The following is a 14119-nucleotide window of genomic DNA, read 5'->3' on the forward strand; positions in this document are numbered from 1 at the left end:
GGGATGTCTTCACAATCTTTTATACAATGAAAACTTTTTATGACATCAAGTGACGAATGCATATCACATCCTAAGGTTTCCAAGGGAAAAAGCATGAGCAACTATCAACGAAATCGATTCGGTTTAAGGTAATTTTGGAAGTTAATGTGTCAAGAGTCGAGAAGGAGCTTATACTAAGAGTTTAGAGGTTCCGGTATTTATAAATATCGAAATTGGGAAAAATCATCAACGGCAATGACCCGTGTGCTAATTCATGGAGTTCCTTTTAAAAGAAAAACTAACGAGCAAGCATAGAAGTTATTAAGCAAAACCTAGTATGCGAGAATGCTAAGATGCAATGTCAGATGTTCAAGGAAGGTATGCCCGAGAACAAGATGAGATACCATGGGAAGTTGTAAGAACGATTCATGGAATAATAGGTATGTAGTAGCAAGGATGTGCGCTATGAGTCAAGATTGCTCGAGAACAAGTGTAGTTATGGCAATGATATGTCAAGAGGTAAGTTTACCTTAAGATTTAACCTTACAAGCAAAGGGTAGCACAGAGTTATAGAGTTGTTTGCAACATAAGAAAACATTGAGAAGAGTTCAGGAAGATAGTAAGGTAATGATAGAAGAAGAGCGAAGTTCACACGTCTCAACGGATTAGAGTATTGCGTTAAGTCAACCGGTGGGAATCAGAGTAGCGTAACAGAAGTTAATCAATAAAGTTATTGACGGTAACCGTGGAACATGGAATTCAGTAGTAAGGATCTTCGAGAAGAATGTCGAGATAGTAATACAGTTTAGTGAAAAGTATTACGAGACGAGCGAGGAGTTCTCGATATGTTAAGTAAGTATAGATGCATTTACAGTCAGTGATGTGTAAGGTGAAAGTACAAAGGATGTGTCTTTATTTAAGTAAGACGAGAAAGACTAGAGTTACCACAAGTGAAGTAATCAGGTTGTCTATTTGGTGATGTCAAATGCGTAGAAGAGCTGTTGGATAGTCAGGAAGAGTATGTGCAGTGATAAGGGAATACTGTTCATGAGATATGCACGAAGAAGTACATACCCTCTTACACCAAACTTGCTAAGTGATAACGATACTTGCGAGAATAATGTTAAGCTATGAATTTATAATTTTTTTTAAAGTTAAGAGTGGTATTAAGTAACTTGGGAACAATGTTGTTTTAAAAACATGAAATTTTACATTGTTGAAACTAATAAGGTGCGTTGTAAGTGAGCAAGCTCACTTAAGATGTATAGACTTCAGGACCAACTTGTTATAAGCAAGCTTGGGGCGAGTTGTAAAACCTTTTTCAAATATAAAGACTCGTCATGTGGTTCTGTAGTATCATTACAAACTCGGTTTTAAAATGATTTTTGTTTAGCCATGTATCTATACATTCCAAGAAACTATGTACCAAAGTTTAGAAATTTCTTGAAGCAAAATGCTAGTATGAGTATCGTTATTAACTAACAAATAGAGGTGCTAGGAAGTATGCAAATGAACTTAGTAGAAAGTTTTAAGAGTATGTGAACCGCAAGACTGGTTAATAGATTGTCAGATAAATTGGTGTATTGATTTCGTCTCTCCAAGTCAAGTTATGTGAGTTACCTCAAGAATCTGGGTGCAAGGAGATTGTGAGGAGGTAGAAAAGTTTCTTAAGACTCTGAAAAGAGATAAGGGATTTTCAGAATCATCTAGATGAGTAACAAGGTAAGAGGCATAAATCGCAAGGTGCGATAGAAAGATTATGTATGCATGATAAGATATTTTAGATGCAAGAAAGAACTGCAGGGTAAACCTGGATTCCGGTAGGACCCCAGTTTAAAGGTAAATCCTGAGTGTTATAGTTAATGCAAGGTTACGTATATGAATGGTTAATACTAAGTGGATAAGTTATAGATCCAAGACAAGCAATTCCCGTGTAGCAAGGTAAGTTTTGATCACAATGTTCCAAGATAGTCTGTGATTTTGAGTGAGCATTAAGATTGGAGAGGCTAGATTCGGTTTATGCGGATTAAGAAAGAGGATGAGTTACGCGTTTTGATAAGGAAAATATACTTCGAACTCTTTGGAGTGGTTTTAATCAGACTTTGTGTAACTGAAGCTAAAGAAGGCAGGTTTTAGTCGCAGTGATTGGTAGTTGATCTCTAAATTTCGAGGACGAAATTTCTTTAAGGGGGTAGAATGTAATATCCCGCCTGTCAGTATCGGAATATTACCAGTCGATTGTGCCAGAGGATTAAAGTACATGGAAAGTAAGTGTAATGGAAAATATTTTTATGGAATGTCAGCTTAATACGAGTTAAATATCAGAGTCGTATTAAACACGCCTGAGGCAAGGGCATAGTGGTAATTTCTCGAGAAAGGATATTTAAGTGTTTTTGGTCAGGATATTTTCATTATTCTTATCCTTTTCTTTCTCTAGTTTTGGGAAAGTAACTCTTTCTTCCTTCTTGTTTCTCTCAACCCATTCTCCTTCCTTCTACTTCATCAATCTTCCAAAACTTCTTCCTCTCAAAGATCAAGCTTATATTATGGTACCTCCAAGGTTTAGAAACAAGTAGAAGCTTCACATGAGCTTGATTTCCAACTCCATCACCACAAGAGAAGTTCATGAAGAATTAAGGTTTTGGTGAAAGCTTTGGGTTAGAGTATAAACTCAAAGATTGGTGATCAACAAGGGATCAAGATTCCCTATATTGCAAGATGAATAACAAGTTTGAATGGTATGAACTTAGAAAGACAAGTTGATCAAGAACTAGGGTTTTGCCATGCTTGAGCTTATAGAAGTAAACCCCTCAAACCAAGGTCCTATTTGATAATATTTAGCAAAGTTTTCTTGAGAAAGAAGCAAGTATTTGACAAGTTAATATAGCATGGCAAATGAGAGAATAGTACGACAAGAATCGGGTAGCAAGATAATCATTAAGCAAGGGAATGAAAGTAGAGCCTTGACATAGTTTGTCAAGAAATAGAATGATATGCATTAGTGATATGCTTGATAAGATGCAAAGTGATTATCTTCGCATAGAAGCATAGTACCATACGAGTATGGCGAGATGTGAATTGATTGATATCTATTCACAAAGTAAGTTAAGCAAGTATATAAGTTTACCTCTAGTGGGATCGTTTAAGGATTCGAGGTAAAAGAGATAGTATGAATAGGTTTAACCTTCATACATGCATAAGACTAATATTTTAATAAGAGTGTCATGTCTCTTGTAATCCTTAAAAGGTTGGATTCAAGGGGTTCCCCAAGGGGAATGGTTAAGCTGAAAGGGAACCGCATGTCACTAAGTTAAGGTGCCGTGTCTTTTGTATTCCTTCCAAGGTTGGATATAAAAGGTTCTCCAAGGGGAACGGGGTAAGCCGTAAGGGACCCGCACGTCACTAAGGGAGTCCGGTGCGCTCTTGTTAAGCATTTCGCCAGTAGTAAGGTATTATCTTCCGGGGTTACTGCACCCGGGACTAATCCGTAAAATGAACTCAGATAATGTTGTTTGTTACACGCTAACATAATCAATGAAGCTGACTATGCATATTTATTATACATGTATATGTATTTTATAGAGCCTTGACATAGATCGTCAAGAACAAGTAGAGACTTGGCGTAGATCGTCAAGAAGTAGTAAGATAGCAAGAATCACTTTTGTGATAAGAGATGATATGTTGTAGATACAACATATTAAGCACGTAGAAGAAAGTAAAGAAAGATATGTCGGTGACGATCTTAGGTTTTCCCTAATCGTCTGGTTTAGAATCGTGTCATGATAGAAGTATATGAGAGCCTTGATGCATAGAGCGTATCTTGGCATTGCAGTTTTAGATTCCCCTTGACCGCCATGGCACGTATTAGAAGTGAAGCTTATAACAAGTTAAGAATATTATGACGGCCCTAGCAAGCATAACCGTCTAAGAAAGCAAGTCCCTACACACGTATAATCAACCGTCAGGTTGTAAAGTAGACACGTGGTGACCGTAGGTTTTCCCTGAGGTTACCTATAGCCTAGGATTTAGGGGAACTCACTGAGACATTATGTCTCATCCCAATCCTTATTTGTTTTAGATAAACAGGATGTTATGCAAGCTTGGAGTCGGATGGATGATTCAGCAAGTTTATGTTCGTACCTCCGCATGATGTTATGGATATCAGGGTTGCATTTTCTATGTTTGGACGAGATGTTTTGTATTTTCATTGTACGAATGCAAATGGTTGAGTAAATATTACATAATAGACTGTCTAGATACGTCTAGTATGGGTGTTACATCCCTTATCCTCAATTGTCTAAAAAGAAGAAGGAGGAAGGGCAATTCAAGAAGTTCTTGGAGCTATTCTCGCAACTACAGGTGAACATTCCTTTCAGTGAGGCTATTGATCAAATGCCGGTGTATGCTAAATTCATGAAAGATTTATTGACCGGAAGAAGGAGACCTAAAGAAGATGAAAATATAGCTTTATCTGAAAATTGTAATATCATCCTCCAACGAAAGCTCCCTCCTAAGATGAAAGACCCTAGGGCATTTACTATTCCTTGTACCATTGGGAAGGTGAGTATGGGAAGAGCTCTTTGTGATTTGGGAGTGAGTATAAATCTGATGCCTCTTTCCATGATGAAAAAACTAAAATGTGGAGAACCAAAACCTACAAGAATGACCCTCACTCTAGCTGATCAGTCAATCTCATATCCTTATGGAGTGCTGGAAGATGTTATAGTAAAAGTGAATGACTTTGTGTTTCCATCTGATTTTGTGATATTAGATACGGCTGAGGATGATGAGATGCCTGTGTTGTTAGGGAGACTAGCAAGTGGGAGAGCACTTATTGATGTGGAAAAGGAAGAATTGATGTTGAGGTTTCAAAATGAGCAAGTGTTCTTTAACATTTTCGAAGCTATGAAGCATAGAAATGAAAACCCGCAATGTTACCGAGTAGATGTGGTAGATGAAATTGTTGAAGATGTTAAAAAAGAAGAAAATCCCATTCCACCAATGGAAAGAGTGTTGATTAATTTAATTATGAGAAATATGGTGAAGTTGAAGTAGAGGAATGTGTGAGGTAACTTGCAGCTAGTGAACCACAAAGGGATGGTGTGCCAAAAGAGACTCTAAATCAAGTCAAAGATGAAGAGCAAACAGCAAAAATCCCTGAATTGAAAGAACTTCCTCCCCATCTGAAATATGTTTTCTTAAGTAAAGATGCTTCAAAGCCAGCCATCATCAGCAGCTCCTTATTACCCCTTGAAGACGAAAAATTAATGAGGGTTTTACGGGAGAATCAAGAAGCATTGGGGTGGCAGATTTCTGATTTGAAGGGTATAAGTCCAGCCTATTGCATGCATAAAATCCATTTAGAAGCTGAATTTAAACCGGTAGTGCAACCCCAACGAAGGCTTAACCCAACAATGAAGGAGGTTGTAAAGAAGGAGGTACTGAAACTTCTGGATGTTTGGATGATTTACCTTATCTCTGATAGCACTTGGGTAAGTCCTATACATGTGGTACCAAAGAAAGGTGGAATGACGGTGGTGGCTAATGAAAAAAATGAATTGATACCCATCCGTACTGTCACTAGTTGGAGAATGTTTATAGTTTACCGGAGACTGAATCAAGCAACAAGGAAGGATCATTTTCCCCTACCCTTCATGGATCAAATGATAGAGAGGTTGGCTGGCCAAGCCTTTTATTTCTTTCTCTATGGGTATTCGGGGTATAATCAGATTGTGGTGTCTTCGGAGCTATGAAGCCCGGATACATAGTGCGATACGGGTACGATACGATACGGGTACGTGAATACGCGAAATTTTTAAAATTTAGGATACGATACGGCTAAGATACGTTAACAAAATATTTATATTAAAATTTATATGCGTGTAAAATACTTAAAAAAAACATTGATTACTCATACTATATAATCATAAAAGTTACAATTTACAAAAAAAAAAAAAAAATACATATGATCAAAATAAAAAATGTAAAGTTTTTGTATAAATCATATTCTATTTTCATTCATATGTTAGGATATCAACAAATGTATCAATAAAAGAACTCAAAACAAAGTTTGTTTAATGTTGATTGATTAAATCTCCCCTCAAAGTAATATTTAATTTGTTAATTGAAAAGTAATTATAGTGATTCGTATCTTAAATTTTCACAACACAATCTCATTTTTATACACTTCATTTTTTTTGGATACGTCTGTGTGAAGTATCTTATAAGTATCTGTGTGTATCCATCGAGTATCTTTTAAGTATCCGATAAAATATATATTTTAAATTAAAATAATTAATTTCGATACTTCTGGGATACGGTATCCAGAGTATCCGCGGAGTATCGGTATCCGATACGTATCCGACACGGGTACGACACCAATTTGGAGTATCCGGGCTTCATATCTTCAGAGGATCAAGAGAAAACTGCCTTCACTTGTCCATTTGAGGTTTTTGCTTATATGAGAATTTCCTTTAGGCGGTGTAATGCGTCGGCAACCTTTCAAAGGTGGATGCTCTCCATCTTCTCTGACATGATAGAGAAGAACATTGAGGGAGTGGAGAACGTGGTGGCTAACCATCTCTCAAGGCTGGAGAACAATGAGGTGACGAACAAGGAAAAGGCCATCATGACCGAGTTTCCTGATGAGATGTTGTTTATGTTTGGAGAAAGGTCGTGGTTTGCCGACATGGCGAACTTTAAGGCTAGTAATCTTGTTCCGGATAACTTGCATTGGCAACAAAGGAAGAAGTTATTCAAGGATGCAAACCACTATCTGTGGGATGATCCTTATTTGTTTAAGGTAAGCACTGGAGGTTTGATTAGACGTTGTGTTGCAGTTGAGGAGGCTACTAGCATCATGTGGAACTGCCATAGCTCAGCTTATGGGGGTCACCATAGTGGTGAAAGAACCTCTGCAAAAATCTTGCAAAGTGGCTAATGGTGGCCCACCCTTTTCAAAGATTGCCAAGATTTTGTAAAGCGGTGTGATAAATGCCAAAGAACAGGTATCATTTCTAAGAGGAATGATATGCCCCTAATAGGAACCATTGAAGTTGAACCTTCTGATTGTTGGGCCATTGATTTTATGGGACCATTCCCTTCCTCTTACTCTTATCTCCATATACTAGTGTGTGTTGACTATGTCACCAAATGGGTTGAAGAGATACCTTGTGTTGCTAATGATGCCAAAACTGTTGTCAACTTCTTAAAAAAGAATATTTTCACTAGGTTTGGAACCCCTAGAGTCTTGATCAGTGATAGAGTGAAGCACTTCTGCAACAATTTTCTTGAAATTGTGCTTAAAAAGTATAACATCAAGCACAGAGTTGCAACTCCCGATCACCCTCAAACCGTCAGTTGAAACAAATACTTGAGAAAACTACTGGTCAAGTAGAGGTTTCAAACTGTCAGTTGAAACAAATTCTTGAGAAAACTGTAGCGTCTTCTAGGAAAGACTGGTCTAGAAAGTTAGATGACACTCTGTGGGCATATAGGATTGCGTTTAAGATGCACCTTGGTTTGTCGTCCTATCATTTGGTTTATGGGAAGGCTTGTCATCTCCCAGTGGAGTTAGAACATAAAACTTATTGGGCTATCAAAGCACTGAATTTTGATCAAACTTTAGCTAGTAAGAAAAGGCTTTTAAAGCTTAATGAGCTCGAAAAGATGAGATTGTGTGCATATGAGAACACCGTAATCTACAAAGAGAGAACCAAGAGGTATCATGACAAGGGTTTGGTGAGGAGAGAGTTTTATGTTGGACAACTTGTTTTGCTGTTTAATTCCAGGTTGAAGTTGTTTCCTGGGAAGTTAAAATCCAAGTGGTATGGTCCTTTTATGGTTGAAAGCATCTCTTTCCATGGAGCTGTAGAATTGGTTAAGCCTGGAGAACAAGTTACTTTCAAGGAAAATGCTCAAAGGTTAAAACCTTACTTTGAAGGTGAACTCCCAAAAGAAATAGAAGGTGTGGTGTTAAATGATCCTTAGGAGTCATCTGAAGTCAAGCTAGTGACGGTAAAGAAGCGCTTGGTGGGAGGCAACCCATTAGATTTTTGATCCACTCAGGTAGTGTTTATATTTATTTTATGCATTTTTACATATAAAAAAAAAAGAAGATTTTTTTGAAAGCTGAAAACAAAAAGAAATTTTTTCCAAGTCCACCGCAACGTGGCGCGATCATTCTCCATCATGGTACAATTTGAAGTTGAAAACAGACTGATTGTCACTGATTTTTGGTGGCACGACATACTTCCAATCGTGGCACGTTTACTGAGAGAATCAGTATGATCTTGGCATGCTTGTTTTACATCGTGGCGCATTTAAACCCGGAACGATGATCGTGGCACGATTAGCCCGTCAAATTAGCTTCTGTCAAATTTATTTTAATGACGATTAGACATGTAGTCGGATATGAGATCTGATATGTAACACCAGGGTTGGGGTCGATGTTGGATTTTTTCATCTTTAAGTTTAAATCTTGAGAACTATTGTTATTTCTATCTCGATGTTGAATGACAAAAGAAAATTTTGATAATGAGATCAGAGGATTGTTTAAATTTATTATTTTAAAAAGAAAATTTATGTTGTTATGTGATATCACGTGAAATTTTTTAACATCCTAATTATTAAATTTATTCTTATTATTTTATAATTATCGTCGGGAATTAGGGTGTTACACTATAGGCGCATGGTGATGCTGTCTCGGCCCAGTTTCTCCGATATTCCTTCGTTTTACGTGTTTGTCTTCAAATAACTTTTCTCGGGACCTGGGAACAGAATTCCTCCCTCTTTAAAGTCTCAAGAGGCCTCTTGAATCTTCATTCTTGGTCTTCCCCAAAGTTTTCACAAATCTTTAGATGTTCTTGACTTGCCGATTTGCATGATTTTTTCGTGAATTACTTCAAAACCCCCCTAAAATTGCTATGTTTTGGGAAGACTAGAATTGCATACTCAAATATAGAAAACATTACGAAATTCCAGAAATCATAGGCAATCGTTCCAATACTCCTCCATTTTGCTGCTAAAACCTATTGAAAATGACTGAAAAACATGCTAAAAATAACGTAAGATGACCTGTCATCACAACCCCAAACTTAAACTGTTGCTTGTCCTCAAGTAACAAAAGAAAAATATATTTTCTTCTTTGCATCTTTTAGGAAAAACATACATTTTCAGTAGTTGTGCTTAGGACATCATTCATTACATTTATAGCAGAGCAGCAACTAACTGACTACGTTACATTCAAGCGGGTCCGGCTAGACGAAAGTAACATATATTCTCAGCCATACTCTTTCCATGATGCACGTATGTATCTCCTAAAGCCAATAGGGTTGGTCACGACATTTTCCCACTCCAGTCGTCATATGAATGTATCTTGCTATAAAATTATTTACACACTTAGAGGACTTTGAGGGTTATAATATGGCTTAGGTTAAGGGTGGATATTGTAACGCCTCGGATTTTTGATCCAAGACATTACATAATTAAAATTTATTCTTTGCTATTTAAATAAATTTAGAAAGTTACTCCTTAATAATAGAGTCCAAAAAGATTTTAAAAGTTACAATTACAAATTAAATAAAAACTACTCTTCTTTTTCATTGAAAACCCAATTTGACCCCGCGCACGCTTTCATCACACATAAACTTCATATTTCATTCTTTGGTACCTACAACATTATTTTAATGTAAGGGTCAATTTCCGGTTCCACATGGGATCACCTAAACTCAGAAAAATGCCATAAAATAATAATAAAAACACTCATCAACTAAAAAGAATTAAAAATTGGCAAAAAGAATAAATTATACAAAAACTATTTTGTAAAACTTTATGCATGATGTGATGATATGCAAGACTCAAATGAACTACTAGACCGCGACTATTGGAAGAATGAACCACTCAATGGTCCCTGCAAGGCCCGCCACCCAGTGACATTAGCCCAATAAAAACTAGACCACTAAATGATCTCTACAAGGCCGTAGCCCAAAAAGACACTAGACCACTAAATGGTCTCTGCAAGGCCGTAGCCCAAATAAACTAGACCACTAAATGGTCTCTGCAAGGCCGTAGCCCAAAAGACACTAGACCACTACATGGTCTCTGCAAGCCCGTAGCCCAAAGAAACTAGACCACTAAATGGTCTCTGCAAGGCCGTAGCCCAAAAGACACTAGACCACTACATGGTCTCTGCAAGGCCGTAGCCCAAAGAAACTAGACCACTAAATGGTCTCTGCAAGGCCGTTGCCCAAAGACTCCATGATATGCTATGCGACTCAATGTCATCAACAAAATATCCAAAAAGACCATGAAATGCAACCGACCAACCTCTAATATTTTATGATCCACATATCATATTTAGAAGCATATATAGTTATCAACATGCCAAATCTAATAAACAAATTCTCATGACAATCACCACAATATTCAATCAAAACAAGAAGTCATATAATAAAACAGAAAAACTAACTCTTTTTAATGGACAAGAATTCTACTACTATTTCACAACACTTATCCGGCCTAGAATGATGGTGTGGGGAAAAAGCCCTTACCTGTATGTTTTTCTTACTAATGCAAAATTCTAAGCCGCAAACTCGCAGCTACGGCGCGTACACAAATTTCTCTCCCTCGAGACACCTTTTAGAAGATTCAAGCATTGAACGGAGGCACAAGCACAATCATTAAACTTCCTAAAATTCGAGTAGAGGGAATTGCTAGATGATTTCTTGTTAGATGATTTTCTTGAGGGGATTTAGAATATAATAATGATAGAAGAATACACGCATGTGACTACATTCTGTTGGAAAGGTTAGGTTACAAAATATATATGGATGGATTGATTGGCTTATGGTGTCAATGGTTGATATATCAATTTAATTTACAGGCCGAAAATAACGCATGGCAAGAAGTCAATGGCTTGTAAATGTAATTGAAGGAAATAGAGTAATGAAGATTTTTCACTAGTTTCCCTTATATAATTTTGTTACACGTTGATGTGTAGTAAACCCCCACTGATGTCACACTAAATGTTAGAACCGTTGAAAGACATAAAAATATATATATATATATATATATATATATATATATATATATATATATATATAAAAGAAATTGATTGTCCATAAATATAGTAAACCATTTGTAACGAAACTTTAATAATAATAATAATAATAATAATAAAATTAAATAGAGAGTGCTACAATTTTCTTAAATTCTTTACGCGTAAAAAAATTGTTAATAAATAATAAATTTAGAAAATTATTAAAATGACATAAATAATGTATATAAAATATCGGGGTGTTACATATATATTTTGGGAAAGTAGGCTTACAAAAGAACTTGGAGTTAGTTCATTAACCTAAGGATTCCTACTAAACATTGATGTGCTGCCAATTTTTTCCTTCCTTAATTCAGGCAAGATGGGTAAAACAATAGCACTATTTTTCTTTTTATTTTTGACAGAAAAAAAACATTTCTTTTAAGATACCAAAATTTTTGGCTCTTGATTTTTTTCTTTTTTCTATTTTTTTTTGTGTAGATCCATGGTCATCTACATTTTTTTTTTATAAATAAGTTCTAATAGTACCCGACCACAAACTTAAAATGTTGCTAATTCCAAAGAACTACCCCAAAATTAGCTTCAAACCATACTCAGTCAATAATAATTACCTATTCTAACTCCAAGAGAAATCAAAATGGGTAGGAAATAAGGTACAGGACTGTGACATGATTCGTCACTTAGTAACTACAAAAGAATTTTGCATTTGGTGGCTCAAAGTGGTTTCACAAAGGATAATAGGAATATAAAAAGGGTGGCTTGAAAGGCTCAAGGTTCCAAAGAAAAATTGCCTCGTGCGTAAGATAAATGACCGATCGTCCGTAAAGAACAGTCGCAAATTCAAGCAAAAATAACGTTCATATGAAAAACTCTTGCGTAATCAGTTGGAGGAGCCGACATCAGACGAGGAGAAGAAGGAGCAGGGCCTTGTTAGGAATTCTTGCATTAAGGCGTTTTAGTTGCTCTTGGTTGGCTACACCATTTTCGCGAACAAGAACAACAAAAGCGTTCATCTGATATGGCTGACGCGGTTTCAGGACTTAAACGCGTTGGGTGAGTGGTCATGGGACAGGATGACACTTGCTTTTTTGTACTCTTAGATTTCTCTTACCTCGGACGCAAAGATTAGAGCCGTTGTTGATTACATGACTTTACTTGAGGTAACATTTTTTTCTTCTTTTTAGCGGATCATAAATGTATATTTGTTTGTATGAAACTTGTGGTGATATTATTGTGTCTCTTTGTGTTTGTAGGGATGGGTTATTGAGCACTTCAAAAAGCTCATTTTATTGAAGCTTGTGAAGGGCTACGAGTGTGCTGACCCGCTGGCGGCTAGATGGAAACCCCCTAGAGGCTATATTGAGGCTGGACAGTATAGAGGCCTCATATATTTGATGGTGAACACTGATGTCAGTACGACCATTCCCAGACCTCCTGCGACGATTGGGGCTCTTGAGCCAGAGGATGTGGTAGTCGCCTTTCAGGATTTCATGGTCCATGTCCTTAGTCAGGCGGAGAGGGGTCGACTGGTCCCAGAGGACAAATTGTGGAGGTATGCGAAGGGGTACACCAAATTATTTTGCCTTGTATCCAATCCTATGTTTTCCCTGCCTGCACCCGTTTCTCAGTAAACAACTCATGTCCCTCCTTACTAGGAGGTTATTGTTGAGCAGCAGTGGCTAGTCTGGTTCCCCACCCATTTTAGATCATTGAAAACATCAGGAGCAGAATGGATAATGCAATGGAGCATCCTGATATGTTTACACATTTTGTCTTTGCCTGCATTATGGAGGGCATCCGATTGGATTATATCATGATGCAAGAGGAGTCGGTTCCGCAGAGGAGGACTATAGGAGCCAGTCCACATGAGTAGGGTCTTATTCTAGCGTTTTTAGGACATTTGTATATTTTTAGTTATTTTTATAACATTTTGGTGAATTTTTATGTATTATAATTACACTCATGTCGGTGCCCATTTTGATAACATTTTCATTAGTTTTTTAGTTTAATTTTGTGTAAGTTTTGGTTTTATTATGCATATTTAATTATGAATGAATGAATATATGGAAGTATGAATGAATGAAGAAAATTAGGGAAAAAAGCCAAAACAACTGTTCTGTTAGTGGACATAGGCCCCATGTGACTTACCTCACGTTGCCTATGTGAGTTAAGTCACGTTGACGCGTAATAGCATGAGTTAAAGTCACGCTAGATGTCAATGCCACTTAAGTCACACTGGGTATAACACCTGCGTGACTTAAGTAATGTGAGGGGTATTTTCGGCAGTTTGTATGGGAGAGAGCAGTTTTTTTTCAAAAAAAAAAAAATAACATGAAAATATTTTTAGAGTTTTTGAATATTTGATAACAAAATAAAATAAAAACAAATCATGTTGATAATTTTATTTCCAAATATATACCCAAAAATAAAATTGAAAAAAATCTTATTAAAACTTTAATAATATAAACAAAAAAAATAAAACAAAGATATGAATAAATAAAAAAACCTAATACACCAACGTGCTATAAAAAACCCAACACCTTGCTTGTCTGAATTACACACTGTATATTAGAAGATTGGGTGTCATCCTTATTTATTAATTTTGTTACGTCTGCAGCATTTTAACCTAATTTTTTCCCGCTCATTTACTTTATTAGGTTTGCAATTATTTAACTTAACAAATTCCATCTAAAAAAATGCATTGCATACCAATTTCATTCTTATCCGCTTGCCTTTTTTTTTGAAGAAAATATTTTCTACCATATCAATCATCACGTATGATCCTTCTATTTTATACCTTTTTTTTTGTCAAGAATTTTACACTTTTTTTTTGGATTTTTTTTTTAATTTCATGCTTTTTTTTTACATCCTTATTTATTAATTTTGTTACGTCTGCAGCAACTTAACCTAATTTTTTTCCGCTCATTTGCTTTACTAGGTTTGCAGTTATTTAACCTAACAAATTTCATCTAAAAAATGCATTGCGCACCAATTTCATTTCTATCCACTTGCCTTTTTTTTTGAAGAAAATATTTTCTACCATGTCAATGATCTTACGGGTTAAAGATTATTTATTGGTCTCTA

The 14119-nt window shown here is 36.2% G+C and overlaps 1 protein-coding gene across 1 annotated transcript; it reads left to right on the forward strand.

Annotated features, from left to right (window-relative positions):
• Positions 1 to 384: 384 nt before the first annotated feature.
• Positions 385 to 5034, forward strand: LOC146905494 (uncharacterized). Its single transcript, XM_085728553.1, has 2 exons — positions 385 to 498; positions 4339 to 5034. The coding sequence occupies exons 1-2, from the start codon at positions 385 to 387 to the stop codon at positions 5032 to 5034; spliced, it is 810 nt and encodes a 269-aa protein (XP_085584679.1).
• Positions 5035 to 14119: the final 9085 nt, after the last annotated feature.

The sequence above is a fragment of the Medicago sativa genome, chromosome 7 (genome assembly GCF_051527215.1).
Source record: "Medicago sativa cultivar Bolivia chromosome 7, Bolivia_mono, whole genome shotgun sequence".
NCBI classification, from domain to species: Eukaryota; Viridiplantae; Streptophyta; class Magnoliopsida; order Fabales; family Fabaceae; genus Medicago; species Medicago sativa.

What these genes read in the sequence shown, in the direction of transcription:
- LOC146905494 (XM_085728553.1), top strand. Translation starts at nt 385, where the DNA reads ATGGGAAGTTGTAAGAACGATTCATGGAATAATAGGTATGTAGTAGCA. An exon ending in TGGCAATGATATGTCAAGAG is followed by an intron (nt 499 to 4,338) that starts GTAAGTTTACCT and finishes TCGCAACTACAG; the next exon opens with GTGAACATTCCTTTCAGTGA.